The sequence below is a fragment of the Amblyraja radiata genome, unplaced genomic scaffold (assembly GCF_010909765.2).
Source record: "Amblyraja radiata isolate CabotCenter1 unplaced genomic scaffold, sAmbRad1.1.pri S99, whole genome shotgun sequence".
Taxonomy (NCBI): domain Eukaryota; kingdom Metazoa; phylum Chordata; class Chondrichthyes; order Rajiformes; family Rajidae; genus Amblyraja; species Amblyraja radiata.
Genome location: NW_022630181.1, coordinates 118,033 through 138,700, shown reverse-complemented (window position 1 = coordinate 138,700; position 20,668 = coordinate 118,033). Strand labels below are relative to the sequence as shown.

Genomic DNA, 20,668 nt, shown 5'->3' with positions numbered 1-20,668 from the left:
GGTTGGGTTGCTCCTGGGCCTGGCCAAGCTGGCCATCCGCGAGTCATGGCGCCAGACGGTGGAGGGCTCTACCCGATCCAGCTGCCTGCCCCTTTTCCGGGGTTACGTCCGTGCCCGGGTGGGATTAGAAAGGGAATACGCCCTGTCTGCGGGCACCCTGAGGGAGTTCCGAGACCGCTGGGCTCCGCAGGGTGTTGAATGTATCCTCAATAAGGATTGTATCATAGTTGTATAGTAGTTTATTACATGTTTGTATTGTATTATGGTGGTGGGTTCTGGCTTGTTTTATTGTAGTGTAATATTATTTTTAAATAATTGAATACATTTATATTAAAAAAAATAACAAAAAAAAAAAAACAAAAAAAAAACAGTGTGTTGTCTACACTAGACTGTACTATATTGCCCACACAATGTACTGTAACTACACTGTGTTGTCTACACTAGACTGTACTATATTGACCACACGTGTACTGTAACTACACTGTGTTGTCTACACTAGACTGTACTATAGTGACCAGTGTTCTGTAACTACACTGTGTTGTCTACACTAGACTGTACTATATTGCCCACACAATGTACTGTAACTACACTGTGTTGTCTACACTAGACTGTACTATATTGACCACACGTGTACTGTAACTACACTGTGTTGTCTACACTAGACTGTACTATATTGACCACACGTGTACTGTAACTACACTGTGTGTTGTCTACACTAGACTGTACTGTATTGACCACACGTGTTCTGTAACTACACTGTGTTGTCTACACTAGACTGTACTATAGTGACCAGTGTTCTGTAACTACACTGTGTTGTCTACACTAGACTGTACTATATTGACCACACGTGTACTGTAACTACACTGTGTTGTCTACACTAGACTGTACTATAGTGACCAGTGTTCTGTAACTACACTGTGTTGTCTACACTAGACTGTACTATATTGACCACACAGTGTTCTGTAACTACACTGTGTGTTGTCTACACTAGACTGTACTATATTGACCACACGTGTTCTGTAACTACACTGTGTGTTGTCTTCCGGCGCCAGACGGTGGAGGGCTCTACCCGAGCCAGCTGCCTGCCCCTTTTCCGGGGTTACGTCCGTGCCCGGGTGGGATTAGAAAGGGAATACGCCCTGTCTGCGGGCACCCTGAGGGAGTTCCGGGACCGCTGGGCACCGCAGGGTGTTGAATGTATCCTCAATAAGGATTGTATCATAGTTGTATAGTAGTTTATTATGGATGCATGTTTGTATTGTATTATGGTGGTGGGTTCTGGCTTGTTTTATTGTAGTGTAATATTATTTTTAATAATTGAATTAAAAAAAAAAAAAACTGTGTGTTGTCTACACTAGACTGTACTATATTGACCAGTGTTCTGTAACTACACTGTGTGTTGTCTACACTAGACTGTACTATATTGACCAGTGTTCTGTAACTACACTGTGTGTTGTCTACACCAGACTGTACTATATTGACTACACAGTGAGGACGGTTGGCGGTTGGCGGTTGGCGATTGGAGCTTTGGGCGGGAACAAGGTGGAACCCGGACCCTGATGGTGGAGATGGCGGTGGCGGCTGTAACTGTTGGATAAACATAGAAACATAGACAACAGGTGCAGGAGTAGAGGCCATTCGGCCCTTCGAGCCTGCACCATTCGCCATTCAATATGATCATGGCTGATCATCCAACTCAGTATCCCGTACCTGCCTTCTCTCCATACCCCCTGATCCCTTTAGCCACAAGGGCCACATCTAACTCCCTCTTAAATATAGCCAATGACCTGTGTGGCCTCAACTACCTTCTGTGGCAGAGAATTCCACAGATTCACCACTCTCTGTGTGTGAAAAAAAAAGTTTTTCTCATCTCGACTTCCCCCTTATCCTTAAACTGTGTGTGTGTGTGGCCCCTTGTTCTGGACTTCCCCAACATCGGGAACAATCTTCCTGCATCTAGCCTGTCCAACCCCCTAAGAATTTTGTAAGTTTCTATCGGATCCCCCCTCAATCTTCTAAATTCTAGCGAGTACAAGCCGAGTCTATCCAGTCTTTCTTCATATGAAAGTCCTGACATCCCAAGAATCAGTCTGGTGAACCTTCTCTGTACTCCATCTATGACAAGAATGTCCTTCCTCAGATTAGGAGACCAAAACTGTACGCAATACTCCAGGTGTGGTCTCACCAAGACCCTGTACAACTGCAGTAGAACCTCCCTGCTCCTAGACTCAACTCCTCTTGTTATGAATGCTAACATACCATTGGCTTTATTCACTGCCTGCTGCACCTGCAAGCCTACTTTCAATGACTGGTGTACCATGACACCCAGGTCTCGTTGCATCTCCCCTTTTCCTAATCGGCCACCATTCAGATAATAGTCTACTTTCCTGTTTTTGCCACCAAAGTGGATAACCTCACATTTATCCACATTATACTGCATCTGCCATGCATTTGCCCACTCCCTCAATAGCAAGAATGTCTTTCCTCAGATTAGGAGACCAAAACTGTACGCAATACTCCAGGTGTGGTCTCACCAAGACCCTGTAGGGGCGGGTGTGGGTAGTTTCGGGTGGGTGAGGGTGGTTTCGGGTGGGTGAGGGTGGTTTCGGGCGGGTGAGGGTGGTTTGGGGCGGGTGAGGGTGGTTTTGGGCGGGTGAGGGTGGTTTCGGGCGGGTGAGGGTGGTTTCGGGTGGGTGAGGGTGGTTTCGGGCGGGTGAGGGTGGTTTCGGGCGGGAGTGGGTGGTTTAGGGGCGGGTGAGGGTGGTTTCGGGTGGGTGAGGGTGGTTTCGGGCGGGTGAGGGTGGTTTCGGGTAGGTGAGGGTGGTTTCGGGCGGGTGAGGGTGGTTTCGGTGGGTGAGGGTGGTTTTGGGTGGGTGTGGGTAAATAAATCACAAACCATGTGCAAGTAAGTACATTTTATTTATATAGCATGTTTAAATCAACTTGCGTTTAAATCAAAGTGATTTACATAAAAGAAATAATTAAGTTTCCTTACATCCATAGAAAAAATTAAAAATAAGAAAAAAATAACAACACGTTATAGAATTCTACATGAACGTCCCCTCACAACAGAATCAACGTTTAATCACTTTGGGGAAAGGCATCAAAAAGTTAAGTCCTCGTCCTCTGTGAATCACCGGAGGTCGGGGCCTATTTGCGGCTTCCACAGCCAGTCCGATGTTTTCAGGACTCTTGCCGGGAAGCTGGAACTCCGGCGTCTGGTGAACACTCCTCAGCGGCTTGGAAATGTCTGGAGCGGCCGCTCCCTCCCTGGAGACCGCGGCATCCGAAGTCGACAGGCCGCGCTGGCTGGAGCTCCGTCTCTGGCGATCTCGGCAACAGATCCCAGGCACCGCGGTGTTTTAAATCCAGCGCCGCCCACCTGCGGCTGGACGCTCCGCAGACCGCAGCTCCTCGGATGTTGGAGTCGGCAGCCACAGCACTCCAGAGCTTACCGCACGGCGACCCGGTAAGGCATCGCCCTTTCCATGATGGTGTCCCAGCACTGTGCCGCCACCGAAGCTGTAGTCCCGGCCGTTCCCGACAGGAAACTCTGCTCCAGTCCGATGGTAGGCCGTGGGTTTTGAATTACATTTTACTCAGATGCAAGCCAAGAAATGAATGAATGAAAACTTTATTGTCATTCAAATATACACCTAGACACAGTGCACCTTGAACGACATTTCGTTGCATTTGACTCTCCAAATCAGGTAAATAGTAAAAGTAAAAGTGTTAGGTGCGTCCATAAAAATGCCTCATGAGCATGGTTCTGTAAAATAAATATATATAAACAGTTTCTAAAAAGTGTCGATATTTAAAAGTTCTAGCCTCGGTTTTGTTGATTGTTCAGTAATCTTATGGCCTGAGGGATGAAGCTGTTGCAGAACCTGGTTGTCCCGCTCTTCATGCTGCGGTACCTCCTCCCAGAGTTAAGCAGTATAAACAGTCCAAATTGTGGGTGTGTGGGGGCTCTGGTAATGCCCTTAGCTCTAATCAGACAGCGCTTGTACCCCATGTCCATGATGGAAGGAAGAGAAGTCCCAATGATTTTTTCCGCTGTCCTCACCACTCTCTGAAGGCACTTCCAGTCCGCAGCTGTACAGCTGCCGCACCACGTAGAGATGCAGCTGGTCATGACCGACTCAATTGTGCTTCTGTAGAAAGTGGCGAGGATGGGAGGGTGGAGGTGTAAACTTCTCAACCTGCGGAGGAAGTACAACCGCTGCTGTGCCCGTTTTGCCAGAGATGTAATGTTTGTGGACCAGTTTAAGGTGTCCGTTATATGCACCCCCAGGAACTTGATCCTTTTCACCTGCTCCACTGCTGAGTTGTTAATGCAAAGTGGAGTGTGACTGGGCTGAATTTTCCTTCTGAAATCGACGACAATCTCCTTGGTTTTGTTCACATTTAGGAGAAGGTTGTTCCTGCTGCACCAGCTCACCAGCTGTTCCACCTCCTCTCTATATGCCTGGTCGTCGTTATTGCGGATGAGGCCCACTACTGTTGTGTCATCCGCGTATTTGATGATATGGTTAGTAGTGGACCTGGCGACACAGTCATGTGTCATCAATGTAAAGAGCAGCGGACTCAGGACACAGCCCTGAGGGGAGCCGATGCTCAGTCTGATGACCGAGGAGGTGTTCTTCCCCACCCGCACAGACTGGGGTCTTTCAGAAAGGAAATCCAGGATCCAGTTGCATAGTATGGTATTGAAACCTAGGGGTGTCAGTTTGCTCACCAGATGCTGGGGGATTATCGTGTTAAATGCTGAGCTGAAATGGCATCATTCTTAGTTGTTAATTGGACATAATCAACCTCAGCAAATTGACAATATCCTATTGAAAGACAGTGGGTGTTTAAGCTGTCAGGCCATTTTATTATTTGCCAAAATATACACCTCCATAGCATAATGATAGAAAACTTGTCTACACATCACTCATAAGTCTGGAGATTTTTTTAACGATACATTTAGCTTCAGAAGCATTTACTTTATGCATGTACAAACCCACTTCAGAACCATGGGCGATTTAAAAATTTTACAGCCAGATTTATCACTTCGGAAACTTTTTAGATACCAAAGGGACAAAGAAAAAACACAAATAATGCCTCGCTGTTGATTAAATGCAATGAGCAAAGGCAATAATTCCCAATATTTGCAATCTCGATATCTGCACGGCCAATGTTCGCCAAGCACTTTAGCTGTTGTTGTTCTTTCAGCTCTCGCTTCTCTTTACTTTCATTTCGCTTCACTTTTGGAATTCTGAAGAAGGATAGAAGTCTCTCACGGTTACCCCGACTTCCACAATTATTTACAGCACAGAAATTCGCCATTTTGGCAGTTGTTAACAGGTAGGAAAGTTATGCGTTTCATGTATTAACAACATATACTGGAAGCTGGGATGTCCTCCAGATGGATTGAGCGGCTTCATGCGTCATGCCCTTTGACCCAGTGACCTTGTGTGCAACCCCCCTATACACACACACACACACACACACCCCCCAGACACACACACACTCAGACACACACACACACACACACACACTCAGACACACACACACTCTCAGCCACACACACACTCTCAGACACACACTCACTCATGCACGCACTCACACACGCACACACTCATGCACACACTCTCACTCACGCACACACTCTCAGACACACACACACGCACACACACACATACTCACACACACACACACAGACTCACTTACTCACACACACAGACTCACTCACTCACACACACACACACACATACTCACTCACTCACACAGACTCAATCACACACACACACAGACTCACTCGCACAGACTCACTCACTCACAGACACACACACACAGACACACACAGACACACACTCACACAGTCACACACTCACACAGTCACACACACACAGTCACTCACACACTGACACACACACACACACACACACAACCAATACTAAAATGCCAAGTAACTTCAGAAAGTGGTAAACATAGTGTGGAAACCGAATGATTCAAATGTTTAAAGTCTCCAAATTTGCAAACATTTACAACCAAAACATTTTCTGAAAACCCACACACACACACACACACACTCACACACTCACACACACTCACATACACACACACTCACACACTCACAATCAATACTAAAACTTTAGCAACACTCTGATTTTCCATCGATGGGGAAAAAGCCTCTGGTCCAGCTCAGCGGAGGGGGACTCTGAGCGAGGTGGCCAAAAATCACGGCCGTAAGTGGCGGCGGTCTTTCAGAAATCACGAAATAGAAAGTCAGAAATTGGTCAAGATCTTAGTTTTAGTAATATAGATGAAGTAAAAAATTCAATTCCAAAAATGGCAACGTTGCGCTTGTCAAAGTCCAAGCCTTTACTTTCCACTCTCTTCATGTTTATTTTTTTGCAGTTTCAGCATAGATGACAGACTCATCTTCCTTTGAAGAAACAAGGTTCTGAAAGAGAAAGATATACCAATTGTATTTAAGACCGTTGCTGTTGTCGCTGTTTAGATCAGTAAACAGATTACAGCTTTAATTCATACTTGTACGATCTGGGATTTCAACAACAAGAATCAATATACATACAGTGCCTGATGCTTGTGGGGCGCAGACTTAACACCGGAGCGGATCCCTTGCCTGGGATCGCCCCCACCGCGGCCTGCGGACTTACCATCAATGGCTCGCAGTCTCAGGAGAGGCTAGTTGGGAGCTCCAACGCCGCAGAAGGCTCAACCAGCCCTGACACTAGGAGCTGACATCCCCCCTGATGCAGGAGCTGAACGCCTCAACGTGGAGGGCCCGAACGCCACCGGCTACGGGAGTTAAGATCGTCCCGTTAACGGAGGCTCGAGGCCCATGGCCGAGGAAGAACACTAGTGAAGGACTTGAACTTTATTTCTCCTTCCATCACAGTGTGGAATGTGTAGGAGTCACTGTGGTGGATGTTCATGTTAAAATGTGTTTTTGTGTCTGTTCCTTTTTAATTGTATGACTGACCTGGCCAGTGAAATTCATCGTATGTTGCAATTGGCGAATAAAACCTGATTCTGATTCTGATTCTGTCTGAGGTGGAAACAAAGAACTGCAGATGCTGGTTAATACACAAAGGGACACAAAGTGCTGGAGTACTTCTGCAGGTCAGGCAGCATCTCTGGAGGACATGTATAGGTGATGTTTCGGGTCGTGACCCTTCTTCAGACTCACAAGAAGGGTCTCGATCTGAAACATCACCTATCCACCATCTATTAATGATGCTCAAACCATTCTGAAATGTTGTTGTTATTTTCACTTTAGAATAAAACCTGAACTAGTGGCAAAGTGAATTGGAGGCATTTCATGCTAGATGATATTTTGTGAAAGGGATGGTGACTTTTGGAAGGGCAAGTGTTGTTCATTCTTTAGAGAGCCACTAACCAAGCTGTTAATCAGGATCAACAATAAATTAGAAGTGTGAATATGTTGTTCATGGTGATGTCTCAACATTGATGGGTTGGCCATGATAGTCCAGTGAAAGTTAGTCAATTGACCAATGCAGAGTAAGACCTGCAGTTGGATGAGGAAGATTGGGGCTGAGGGGTGAATTGACACAAGAGAGAGAGACTGTTGAATTGATAAATTAGTTTGTGTGTTTGAGGTTCTCTTCCTCACATTCTTGTTACAAAACTGTGAAATGTGAAATAGGTTGCTTCATCAAATACAACACCTGTACAACTAGAGATTAATTGACAGTCATCTATTTACCTTCTTGCTTTGTGTTCCTACTCACAGACATATATTCAGTAACACGGCTCATCTCAGGTACTGGGGTCACATTGATTTCTGGAAAATAAGTATTATTTTCTGATTAAGACTTTAATTCGGTTTGATTTTAAACAAGCAACAATCCAGTGTTTAAACTGTACCCCATTAATAATGAGATCCACCAGAATGACCAGGAACATGGCTTCAGATGTACGTCAGATACATTTAATTGTGGGATAAGACCATGTGTATAAAATCAGAGTCCATGGAAACACAGTGTTCCCTAAATTATGACCACGTTAGGATGGTACACAAGGCAACGTTTTCACTTGAAGTTTGAACCACCAAAGTGCAGTGGAGATACATACCTTTGTCTCCTGGTTTCCTGGCCCATATTTATCCCTCAGTAAATAGGAACATATTGAGGGCAAATTGGAGACCATATTTTCTACATGACTACACTAGCTATACTTCAACTTCTGGCATGTTTATTTGATAATGGTTTACACAGGGGATGGTGACACAATCACCACATGGTCAGATTATTGCAGAACACCACCTGAACAGCATCATACAGCAGACTCCTCATGGCAACACAGGCACACAGGACAATGCACATTGCATAGATAATGCTTCAATTGACCACAACAAGTCTGAAATCAATTTGTCAACAACATAAGCACAAACAGATACTTTTCTTATCCAAAATATATTGTTATTTTCTCCTTGTAACAAAGATAACATTGTCATTGATAATTTGGGGGAATCTGTGCTGCATTAAGGATGTCTTCATGTACTTTACCTGTAGGCTTGTGCCTTCTTTGACACCACACCACTGCCAGTACAATGACGAGGAGAATAGCCAGCCCTCCGATAATTACAACAGATCTGATAATGAAAGTGTAATTCCCTGTCAAAATAATAAACACACAGTTCACATTTGTAGAATAAATGCGCATCATTCAAAAGCTCCCCCAAAGACCAGGCATTAACCACACTGACTAATTTAGATCAGAAGTCTTGAGTTTAACTTGTGATCCAGATTAACTGAGACACAAGGTACTACAGATGATAGTTTACCAATAAAAGACACAAGGTGTTGGAGAAACTCAGCAGGTTAGGCAGGTGACATTTCAGGTCACAGCCCTTTAGTCTGAAGTAGGGTCCCAACCCAATACCTCACCTATCCATGTTCTCCAGAGATTCCGCCTGACCCGTTGAGTTACTCCAGCACATTGTGTCTTTTTTCCCCAGATTAACTTACCTTACTTAAAAACATAGAAACATAGAAAATAGGTGCAGGAGTAGAGGCCATTCGGCCCTTCGAGCCTGCACCACCATTCAATATGATCATGGCTGGTCATCCAACTCAGTATCCTGTACCTGCCTTCTCTCCATACCCCCTGATCCCTTTAGCCACAAGGGCCACATCTAACTCCCTCTTAAATATAGCCAATGAACTGTGGCCTCAACTACCTTCTGTGGCAGAGAATTCCAGAGATTCACCACTCTCTGTGTGAAAAATGTTTTCCTCATCTCGGTCCTAAAAGATTTCCCCCTTATCCTTAAACTATGACCCCTTGTTCTGGACTTCCCCAACATCGGGAACAAGCTTCCTGCATCTAGCCTGTCCAACCCCTTAAGAATTGTGTAAGTTTCTATAAGATCCCCCCTCAATCTTCTAAATTCTAGCGAGTACAAGCCGAGTACAAAGATCAGAGAGCCACAACTTGCCTCAGTAGCCATCAGTTAGAGACTGTAAACATTCACACAAGTTTCTATTTCTTGGTTACAATCAGCTGACATTTCTCAGGCAGGAGATGGGAGCTGATGGTTGGCTGATAAAGTAGCTGATTCAGCTGTGATACTTCCCATTGTACAGTGGACAAATGTCTATCATAGTCTAAGCCTGGAACAATAGTTGAATGAGCACTGCTGACAACAGAGTGGATATTGCCCTTGTGCTTCAATCCTCTCTAACCAGGAGCACAAGAACTGTAAATGTTAGAAATACTCAGCCGTTTGAGCAGTATCTGTGGAAAGGGAAAGAAGTGAGTTCATGTTTTGTCAGATTCAAAGAAAGGAACTTTGACAAAAGACAATAGACAATAGGTGCAGGAGTTGGCCATTCAGCCCCTCGAGCCAACACTCAACATTTATTAACAAGACAGAGTCCACATACAAAACAAGATATACAAATCACACAGCAGCTGTCAGCATCACATCAGATCATCCTAGAGTTCTGTCACAGAAGCATCACATTCACAGGCACCCACGCAAGCTCATCATATTTAATCCAACTTAATATATAATCACCCGTTATGTTAAACCTTCACTTGTATGTCACTAGAATAACATATTTTGTCATTGATGGCCACTATGTATGTACTTATACACAGTCACACACATGTCTGTACATATGGTTCCAAATACACGTATACAATACCAATCGAACTCCTCCCCTCCACTGGGGCTATGGAGAAATCGTGTCCTTAATCAGTCTTGGCAGTTGTAGTAATACCGATGTCCACATAATGTTGAAAGCATCCGTCCTTAACTGGAGTTTAGCTGTTATACTTTCCATCAAATATACACTTTTCAATCTTTCCCTCCACTGTTGAACATTTGGTGGCTTTACATTTCTCCATGACTCTGTAATCATCTTCTTTGCAACCAACAGCAACACCCCAAGCAAGCATGTGTGACACGCTAGAATTTAGAAAATTGAGGGGGGATCTTATAGAAACTTACAAAATTCTTAAGGGGTTGGACAGGCTAGCTGCAGGGAGATTATTCCCGATGTTGTGGAAGTCCAGAACTAGGGGTCACAGTTTAAGGATAAGAGGGAAGTTTTTTAGGACCAAGATGAGAAAATCATTTTTTACACACAGAGAGTGGTGAATCTGTGGAATTCTCTGCCACAGAAGGTAGTTGAGGCCACAGTTCATTGGCTATATTTAAGAGGGAGTTAGATGTGGCCCTTGTGGCTAAAGGGATCAGGGGGTATGGAGAGAAGGCAGGGATGGGATACCGAGTTCGATGATCAGCCATGATCATATTGAATGGTGGTGCAGGCTCGAAGGGCCGAATGGCATCTACTCCTGCACCTATTTTCTATGCTTCTATGTTTCTATGTTTTGGTATCTATATTTTCTGGAGTCTCTCCTAGTATGAAGCATGCCGGCTCCAGAGGTAGATCCACCTCCAAGATTAGCTTGATCTCCGTCTGAATGTCTCTCCAATATTGATACAATTTGGGACAATCCCACAAAATATGTGTATGATCACCAATCTTCCCGCATTGTCTCCAGCATAAATCTGAGATGTTGCTATATCTTGCTAACATAAGAGGAGTCTTAAATAATCTCATTCTAGTTTTCCATTCAAACTCCCTCCAGGCAGGGCTGTTTAGACATAGAAACATAGAAAATAGGTGCAGGAGTAGGCCATTCGGCCCTTCGAGCCTGCACCGCCATTCAATATGATCATGGCTGATCATCCAACTCAGTATCCTGTACCTGCCTTCTCTCCATACCCCCTGATCCCTTTAGCTACAAGGGCCACATCTAACTCCCTCTTAAATATAGCCAATGAACTGTGTGGCCTCAACTACCTTCTGCGGGAGAGAATTCCAGAGATTCACCACTCTCTGTGTGAAAAAAGTTTTCCTCATCTCGGTCCTAAAAGATTTCCCCCTTATCCTTAAACTGTGACCCCTTGTTCTGGACTTCCCCAATATCGGGAACAATCTTCCTGTATCTAGCCTGTCCAACCCCTTAAGAATTTTGTAAGTTTCTATAAGAAACTTGTTTGTTAACGTATGACCCAAAAGACATGTCTTTTCCCACATTTCATCAGTAATAATATGTGAAATGTGAAATAGGTTGCTTCATCAAATACAATACCTGTACAACTAGAGATTCATTGACAGAGTCATCTATTTACCTTGTTGCTTTGTGTTCCTAGTCACAGACGTATATTCAGTAACATGGCTCATGTCAGGTACTGGGGTCACATTGGTTTCTGGAAAATAAATATTTTATTTTCTGATTAAGACTTTAATTTGGTTTGATTTTAAACAAGCAACAATCCAGTGTTTCAACTGTACCCCATTAATAATGAGATCCACCAGAATGAACAGGAACATGACTTCAGATGTACGTCAGATACATTTAATTGTGGGATAAGACCATGTGTATAAAATCAGAGTCCATGGAAACACAGTGTTCCCTAAATTATGACCCATATTAGGATGGTACACAAGGCAAAGTTTTCACTTGAAGTTTGAACCACCAAAGTGCAGTGGAGATACATACCTTGGCCTCCTGGTTTCCTGGCCCATATTTACCCCTGTTTGTTAACGTATGAACAAAAGACATGTCTTTTCCCACATTTCATCAGTAATAATAATATTCATTTCCAATTCCCATTTCTGTTTCGTTTCTAACGTGTTTCCTTTTACATAATCTTGAAGTCCTTTATATAAATCCTGGTTCAACCAGATGAGTGTTTGAGTACACAGCGGCATGCAGTAAAACATGACATAGATCAGGTCAACTAATACTGACTGATCTACAGTCAGATCAGTAACAGAGGGAGGGATATGGGTGGAAGTGGAGCAAGAACATCAAAGGAAAACTCTGCAATTGGAAGGGGTGGGAAATGAGTTGAAAGAGGAAGGGAAGAGAATAGGATCACTGGGTGGTGGGATAAATGCGTGCACAATGAAGGGGGGGGGAGAAGTGGTGTTCAGGAAGTGTTATTTGAAATTTGAGAATTCATTGATCATAACAGAGTTAGACAACTCAAACTGGAAGAAAATATTCCACTCAAATGTCAGGATCAATAAGCGACATCAAAACTCAATCATGACTCTAAGTATGAAGAACAAACCCTTATCACTTACTATTGTCCTTCTGATAGTACGGGACAAAAAGCCGGGGCAGGTCTTGATCAAACAAAACACATCTCCAGTTCCCTCTGCCTCTCTCAGCTTTCTGAATAACCAGACTCGGTGATTTCTCTCTCCAGGTCAGTGCCTTTTCTCCAACACGTTTGCCATCGCCATTGATCCAAACCAGTCTCATTGACCCAATGACGTGAGACACAGAGCAGGTCAGGGTAACGTTGTCTCCCTCAGTCACTGCATCAGACGGTTCAGCTGTGACTGTGGAAACAAGCAGGTTGTTTACATTTTAAACAATAAGTTCATCAGTAAACTCAGTGGCAACATTCTGACTCCTACCTTTCACTGTGATTAGATCAATGGTGGGAAATGGATTTGATTCCAGATAACAGGCGTAAACTCCGGCATCTTGAAACACAACGGGGACAATCCTCACATTGAAATCCTTGCCATCGTAGAGTTTCCCTGAGGTCACCAGTCGATTCACGAAGTTGGTCCCATTGACATTGATGATGATGGGCTGAGAATGTGCTGCAGATGCTATTACTTTCCACTGTTGAAGGGGACGAGGTGACCAGGTCCACTCAGCACGGGAATAGCTACGACCATAACTCCCAGAACAAACCAGGTGAAGTTCACTGTGACCGGTGCTGGAGCGGTAAAGTGTGTATCTCTTCCTATGTAAATCTGTATCAGAGAGACAGAGGATAACTCCTTTCAGTATTACAGTTACTGTGCCATACACAGATTCTCAACCGTATTCTTATAAACATTTGTGGTGTTTTGTTCAACTGATCAAGTTTCAAATGTAACATCTTTCATGAATGCCGCACTAAACTCATCAGATCTTTATAAAATACAATGTGCTGTACGGCAGTAAGTTGCAGTGAAGTTTGGATATTCCACTCTACATTTCAACATGAGGTTGGCCCCCACACCCGGACTGTCCGGGAATGTCCCGGGATGGAATGAAACCTCCCGGAGACTCCCGAGAGCGGTGTGGGAGGTGAATGTCTCTGTCAGTCTGCAGGAGGTGGTTCAGGTTCAGGTTCGGGTTCAGGTTCGGGTTCAGGTTCAGGTTCGGGTTCAGGTTCAGGTTCGGGTTCAGGTTCAGGTTCAGGTTCAGGTTCAGGTTCGGGTTCGGGTTCAGGTTCGGGTTCGGGTTCAGGTTCAGGTTCGGGTTCAGGTTCAGGTTCAGGTTCAGGTTCAGGTTCGGGTTCAGGTTCAGGTTCAGGTTCAGGTTCAGGTTCGGGTTCGGGTTCAGGTTCGGGTTCAGGTTCAGGTTCAGGTTCGGGTTCAGGTTCGGGTTCAGGTTCAGGTTCGGGTTCGGGTTCGGGTTCAGGTTCAGGTTCAGGCTGTGGACAGAAGCAGCCCAGAGGATGCCTGCACGGGGACTGACCCGGACACGTTGGCACTTCAAGTGGATCGGCTCATTCCCATTATTCCCACCATCCCTCTCCCATTCACACCCATTGATTCCCTGTCCTTCCCTGTTCCCGGGTCCTGCTCCCAGCTGAATGCTGATCCCAAGCCCGAGTCTGCAGCAGCTGGAATCACTTCAAGCAACACCAGACTCGGAGAGAAGGGTCAGTGTGGGGAGAGGGGATGGATTGTTGTTCAGTGTTGATGTGTGGGTCGGGACCCCCAGTGTGTGTGTGAGCAGCAAGTGCTGGTGACTACACTTTCTATCTGACACTTTGATGTGAGTCCTGTATCAGTATCTCCGTCTCAGATACTGGAGCATTGATGGCAAGATGAGCCCTGTATCAGTATCTCAGTCTCAGATACTGGAGCATTGATGGCAAGATGAATCCTGTATCAGTATCTCAGTCTCAGATACTGGAGCATTGATGGCAAGATGAGTCCTGTATCTGTATCTCAGTCTCAGATACTGGAGCATTGATGGCAAGATGAGTCCTGTATCTCAGTCTCAGATACTGGAGCATTGATGACAAGATGAGTCCTGTATCTCAGTCTCAGATACTGGAGCATTGATGGCAAGATGAGTCCTGTATCTGTATCTCAGTCTCAGATACTGGAGCATTGATGACAAGATGAGCCCTGTATCAGTATCTCAGTCTCAGATACTGGAGCATTGATGACAAGATGAGCCCTGTATCAGTATCTCAGTCTCAGATACTGGAGCATTGATGACAAGATGAGCCCTGTATCAGTATCTCAGTCTCAGATACTGGAGCATTGATGGCAAGATGAGTCCTGTATCAGTATCTCAGTCTCAGATACTGGGGCATTGATGGCAAGATGAGTCCTGTATCTCAGTCTCAGTCTCAGATACTGGAGCATTGATGACAAGATAAACTGACAAAATACTTTACTGAACAATGGTTACAGAAAGACATCCCCCTCCTGTGCTGTGTGTGTCTGTCACACAGAGACAAGCAGGCAGCTGCTCCACACAGAGACTTTCTGGAAACTTCTCCCTGATCATTGCAGCATTTTATACTGGAGAGCAGTTGGTCACGGCCACAGTTCTTCACGGAGCGCACATATAATATTACAAGAAGCACCGTGATACAAGTGTCTACTTGATATCCAATGGGAGGTGTGAACACTTACACTTGTCTACAGTAAAACCTGTTTTACTTGTGTGAAGAATGTTTCCGTTTTCCTGCACATCACACACATACAGTTTCCCATCCACTGCCACAGTTCTTCACGGAGCGCACATATAATATTACAAGAAGCACCGTGATACAAGTGTCTACTTCTCAATTTGAGAAGGGGAAGGTTAAATCGGAAGTGGCAGTGATGCAGTTGAACAAAGGGGACTATGAAGGCATGAGAGGGGAGCTGGCCAATGTAGACTGGAAAGGGATCCTAGCAGGAATGACGGTGGAACAGCAATGGCAGGAATTTCTGGGCATAATCCGGAAGACGCAGGATCATTTCATTCCAAAAAGGAAGAAGGATTCTAAGGGGAGTAGGAGGCAACCGTGGCTGACAAGAGAAGTTAGGGATAGAATAAAACTAAAAGAAAAGATGTATAACACAGCAAAGAGTAGCCGGAAGCCAGAGGATTGGGAAACTTTCATAGGACAACAGAAGGAAACAAAACGGGCAATACGGGCTGAAAAGATGAAGTACGAAAGGAAGCTGGCTAGGAATATAAAGAAGGACAGTAAAAGCTTATTTAGATATGTTACGGGGAAAAAGAGTAGCAAAGTCAAATGTGGGTCCCTTGAAGGCAGACACGGTGAAATTATTATGGGCAACAAGGAAATGGCAGAAGAGTTGAATAGGTACTTCGGATCTGTCTTCACTAAGGAAGACACAAACAATCTCCCAGATGTACTGGAGGACAGAGGATCTAAGGGGGTAGAGGAACTGAAATAAATTTTCATTAGGCGACAAATGGTATTGGGTAGGCTAATGGGACTGAAGGATGATAAATCCCCTGGGCCTGATGGTCTGCATCCCAGGGTCCTCAGGGAGGTGGCTCTAGAAATAGTGGATGCATTGGTGATCATTTTCCAATGTTCAATAGATTCAGGATCAGTTCTTGTGGAGCCAAGGGATGTGGGGAGAAGGCAGGCAAGGGTTATTGATTGGGGACGATCAGCCATGATCACATTGAATGGCGGTGCTGGCTCGAAGGGCCGAATGGCCTCCTCCTGCACCTATTTTCTATGTTTCTATATCCAATGGGAGGTGTACACACTCACCGTTGTTTACAGTAAATTCTCCGTTACTTGTGTGAACAATGGTTCCGTTTTCCCGCACATCACACACATACAGCTTCCCATCCTCCACTGTAACGTGTCGAACCATCAGATAGACCGTGTTATCCAGGCGGATCTGATCAGTGTTGCCCCTGTTCTGCTGGGATGAGTCCATGGGTCTCCAGTGAAGACTGACTGTATCTGAGAGTCTGGAGATGGTGCAGCTGAGTGTAACGTCACTGCCCAGCAGAGGCCTCTGTGGACTTGCCTCAACTGTGAAAAACAGATCAATGAGATTCAGAATGAGTAGTGGTTTGTACAAGTCAAGTCCCAGATAGGACAATGACATTCTTGCTTGCTGCAGCACAACAGAATATTGTAGGCATCAATACAGAACAGATCAGTGTGTCCATATACCATAGAATATTTATATATACACACATAAATAAACAGATAAAGTACAATAGACTGTTATAGTTCAGAGTTTGTTTGAAGTTGTGTTTAATAGTCTGATGGCTGTGGGGAAGATGCTGTTCCTGAACCTGGATGTTGCAGATTTCAGGCTCCTGTACCTTCTACCTGAAGATAGCAGGGAGATGAGTGTGTGGCCAGGATGGTGTGGGTCTTTGATGATGCTGCCAGCCTTTTTGAGGCAGCGACTGCGATAAATCCCCTCGATGGTGGGAAGGTCAGAGCCGATGATGGACTGGGCAGTGTTTACTACTTTTTGTAGTCTCTTCCTCTCCAGGGCGCTCAAGTTGCCGAACCAAGCCACGATGCAACCGGTCAGCATGCTCTCTACTGTGCACCTGTAGAAGTTAGAGAGAGTCCTCCTTGACAAACCGACTCTCCGTAATTTTCTCAGGAAGTACAGGAGCTGATGAGCTTTCTTTATAATTGCATCGGTGTTCTGGGACCAGGAGAGATCTTCAGAGATGTGCACGCCCAGGAATTTGAAGCTCTTGACCATTTCCACCATCGACCCGTTGATATAAACGGGACTGTGGGTCCCCATCCTACCCCTTCCAAAGTCCACAATCAGTTCCTTGGTTTTGCTGGTGTTGAGGGCCTGGTTATTGTGCTGGCACCATATGGACAGTTGCTCGATCTCTCTTCTATAATCTGACCCATCCCCATCAGTGATACGTCCCACAACAGTAGAGTCGTCAGCGAACTTGATGATGGAGTTCGCACTGTGTCTGGCTACGCAGTCATGGGTATAGAGTGAGTACAGCAGGGGGCTGAGCACGCAGCCTTGAGGTGCTCCCGTGCTGATTGTTGAGGCTGACACATTTCCACCAATACGAACAGACTGTTGTCTGTGGATGAGGAAGTCAATGATCCAATTGCAGAGGGATGCGCAGAGACGCAGTTCTGCGAGTTTGGTAACCAGCTTGGAGGGGATGATTGTGTTAAATGCCGGCTGTTCACCGTGGGACTGCAGGTGGAACCGGCAACATACAGGCATTGTTGTATTTACACATTCTCTGTTTCAAATATTCACAAACTGTTGAATATGCATCTATTTCCACCTTCTAGGTGTATCTGATTGGTCTCAAGAGGTGAACTCTATGACAGAGCCCATGTTCCACAGGTGAAGGATGGACTTCCATCCACCTGGTCACAGGGTAACATTAAGTAGCAGTGTCACCCCGGGACCACTACACGGACACATTGGTTCCATACCACCTTGCTTGCCGCGATCACCTTACCGTGTGCCGGCAAGAAGACCATGGTATTCGCTGTGGCTAGATTCATTGATTTGCTGTTCCCAGTGAAGTCATCAAACTATTATCACCCATCCCTGCTGATCATTACAGAATCAATGAACAAAATCACTTCCCCAGTTGTTTGACTTTTCACCGGGTGGAAGAAGTCTCACAATTCCCGCCATCTCTCATCATTCATTATAGGTGACAATATTTACAGAGATTAATTCAACATTATTGATCCTTATCGCACCCACTCACCTTTCATCACAAATATTTCATATTGTTTCAGGATTTGCTTTCTCGGTTCTGTTTGATTCAAAGTGAAAATTCCCGCCCATTTAAATGTGGGTTTATAAATTGTTAGATCAAGGGTATAGGTGTCCACATACATCCCCGGGTACAAGTTGCCAGCGGCGTTATCTTTGCTCCAATAGTTCACCGTTCTTCTAAAAGTCGACAATTTTCCGATTTCCTTCCCTGAGTGTGGTTTCCATTCCCAGACAACAACAGTGGCTTTCTCAGCATTGTCCGGTCCGTTTAACACAATGCCGTCTCCATTATCCAAGAAATACATTCGATTTCTGTTTTCTGTTGCGAATACGAACAATGAAGAATTAACATTTAAAACACATTTTCCCCACCCACCCCATATCTGTAATCATTAATTTTGAACTGAATTTAATTCCAGACAGTTGTGATCTTCCTTGGAAACCCCAGCGAGGAAGTCACGGTTTGTGAAGAGATGTGTGTGTGGAATAACCTGGCCTGATTGATGCAGGGATATTTCATCACATGAGTGAGTGAGTGAGTGAGTGAGTGAGTGGGGGGGGAGGGAGGGAGGTGGGGTTAGTGGAGGAACTACACCTGGTTTTGAAGGGACTTTGTGGGAGCGTGAAGTGAAGACATTGCGTCTGGTTCTCGGGCTGCGACTGGATCGATAAGTCGAGGGCAGATCCACCCACATGGACTGTGGTGAGGAGATGTTGGGGAGGATAGTGTGGACAACCGTGTCAAAGGCTGCAGAGGCTGAGCGGGATGAGGAGGGAGAGTTTAACTCTGCAACAAGTTCACAGGAGGCCATTTCTGACTTTGATAAGGACCGTGTCGGTGCAGGAGAAGGAGAGGGAGTTGATGGGATGGGCTCAGAAATGGAGGTCCAGCAAGGATGGTGTGGATTTGTGAAGCAGCAACACATTCAGGGATGTGGAATGGAGGTCCAGCAAGGATGGTGTGGATTTGTGAGGCAGCAACACATACAGGGATGTGGAATGGAGGTCCAGCAAGGATGGTGTGGATTTGTGAGGCAGCAACACGTACAGGGATGTGGAATGGAGGTCCAGCAAGGATGGTGTGGATTTGTGAGGCAGCAACACATACAGGGATGTGGAATGGAGGTCCAGCAAGGATGGTGTGGATTTGTGAGGCAGCAACACATTCAGGGATGTGGAGAGGAAAGTGAGATTGACAATAGGGAGCGGGTTTACACGGACAATGATAATTAATGCAAGGTGATTGTGACCGGTGAAGAGAAAGTACTTACTCTGTGTGGAAACTGGTCGAAGCAGGAAAACAAAGAAACTGAACATCAAACCAGCTGGCAAACTGTTGCAGAGAAACCTCGGCCTCATTTTGTACATTCTCTGTTTGGAAACAAGGTGCAGTTTTAGACTAAGGATCAGTAGATTGGTAGTTGGCAAATGTTGTATTGAGTACAGCCAGTTTGAAACTCCCGACCCTGGGGCATTTTAGAATTGGCCGCACACAATTACACGGGGAAAATACATTCACTTGGTGGATTCTGCTGCTGGAATATTGTCACTTCAGTAATCTGGGATGTCACCACCATATTCAACTGCTATTGTCCCAAATCATTCATCTGTACTCCGCCTTTTCTATGTTTGATTCAATTACCTCTGACCACTGGTAAAATGTTCTCAACTAAATCAGACCTCGCTAGTGAGTTAATGAACAGAGAAGGCAACATAATGGCAAGGGACATTCAATATTCTCAAACGGTCCCAGGATGTTGCCGGCGAAACGGGAACAAAAGTATTCAATTTAGATTGACTAGGAAACAGAGACGAGGAAACACTTTTTCTCACAGAGAGTTGTGAGTCTGTGGAATTATCTGCCTCAGAGGGCTGTGGAGGCCCGTTCTCTGGATGCTTTCAAGAGAGAGCTGGGTAGGGCTCTTAAAGATAGCAGAGTCAGGGGATATGGGGAGAAGGCAGGAACGGGGAACTGATTGGGGATGATCAGCCATGATCACATTGAATGGCGGTGCTGGCTGGAAGGGCCGAATGGCCTCTACTCCTGCACCTGTTGTCTATTGTCTATTGACACCAGTAGGAAAATGGCATATGCTGGTCATTTAGCTGTGGGAAATAAAGGAGACAAAACGAAATTAATAAAGTTTGTATGCCCTTGTCAAATCTAAAGTGGAACAAGCTGATTGAGTGAGTGATATATCACAGTTTACAGGACATCCAACATTGTTCAGTTTGTGGATACCTGTTAAACCACTCTTTGACATGAAGTTAGACTGCAGTGAGGTCACCTACCTTGTGAGAAGAGACTGATGGTGAACGAGTACAGAGACTGAGTGACAAAGCTCCAAGCACGGCGACACACT

At 45.1% G+C, this 20,668-nt stretch overlaps 1 protein-coding gene across 1 annotated transcript; it reads right to left on the bottom strand.

The window, feature by feature from the left end:
• Positions 1 to 7,730: 7,730 nt before the first annotated feature.
• On the bottom strand, positions 7,731 to 19,882 carry LOC116969668. Its single transcript, XM_033016467.1, has 4 exons — positions 19,819 to 19,882; positions 12,984 to 13,331; positions 12,645 to 12,905; positions 7,731 to 7,816 (listed from the first exon to the last, which is right to left on the bottom strand). Exons 1-4 carry the CDS (start codon positions 19,880 to 19,882, stop codon positions 7,731 to 7,733), a joined length of 759 nt encoding a protein of 252 aa, XP_032872358.1.
• Positions 19,883 to 20,668: the final 786 nt, after the last annotated feature.

Bases quoted from the DNA above. Each gene is read 5' to 3' on its own strand.
- LOC116969668 (XM_033016467.1), bottom strand. From the start codon at position 19,882: ATGGTGGTGACATCCCAGATTACTGAAGTGACAATATTCCAGCAGCAG. The intron at 13,332-19,818 runs GTATTTTCCCCG...TCTCTGATACAG, and splicing joins GCAGAATCCACCAAGTGAAT to ATTTACATAGGAAGAGATAC. The intron at 12,906-12,983 runs GTAGGAGTCAGA...TTGTTTCCACAG, and splicing joins TGATCTAATCACAGTGAAAG to TCACAGCTGAACCGTCTGAT.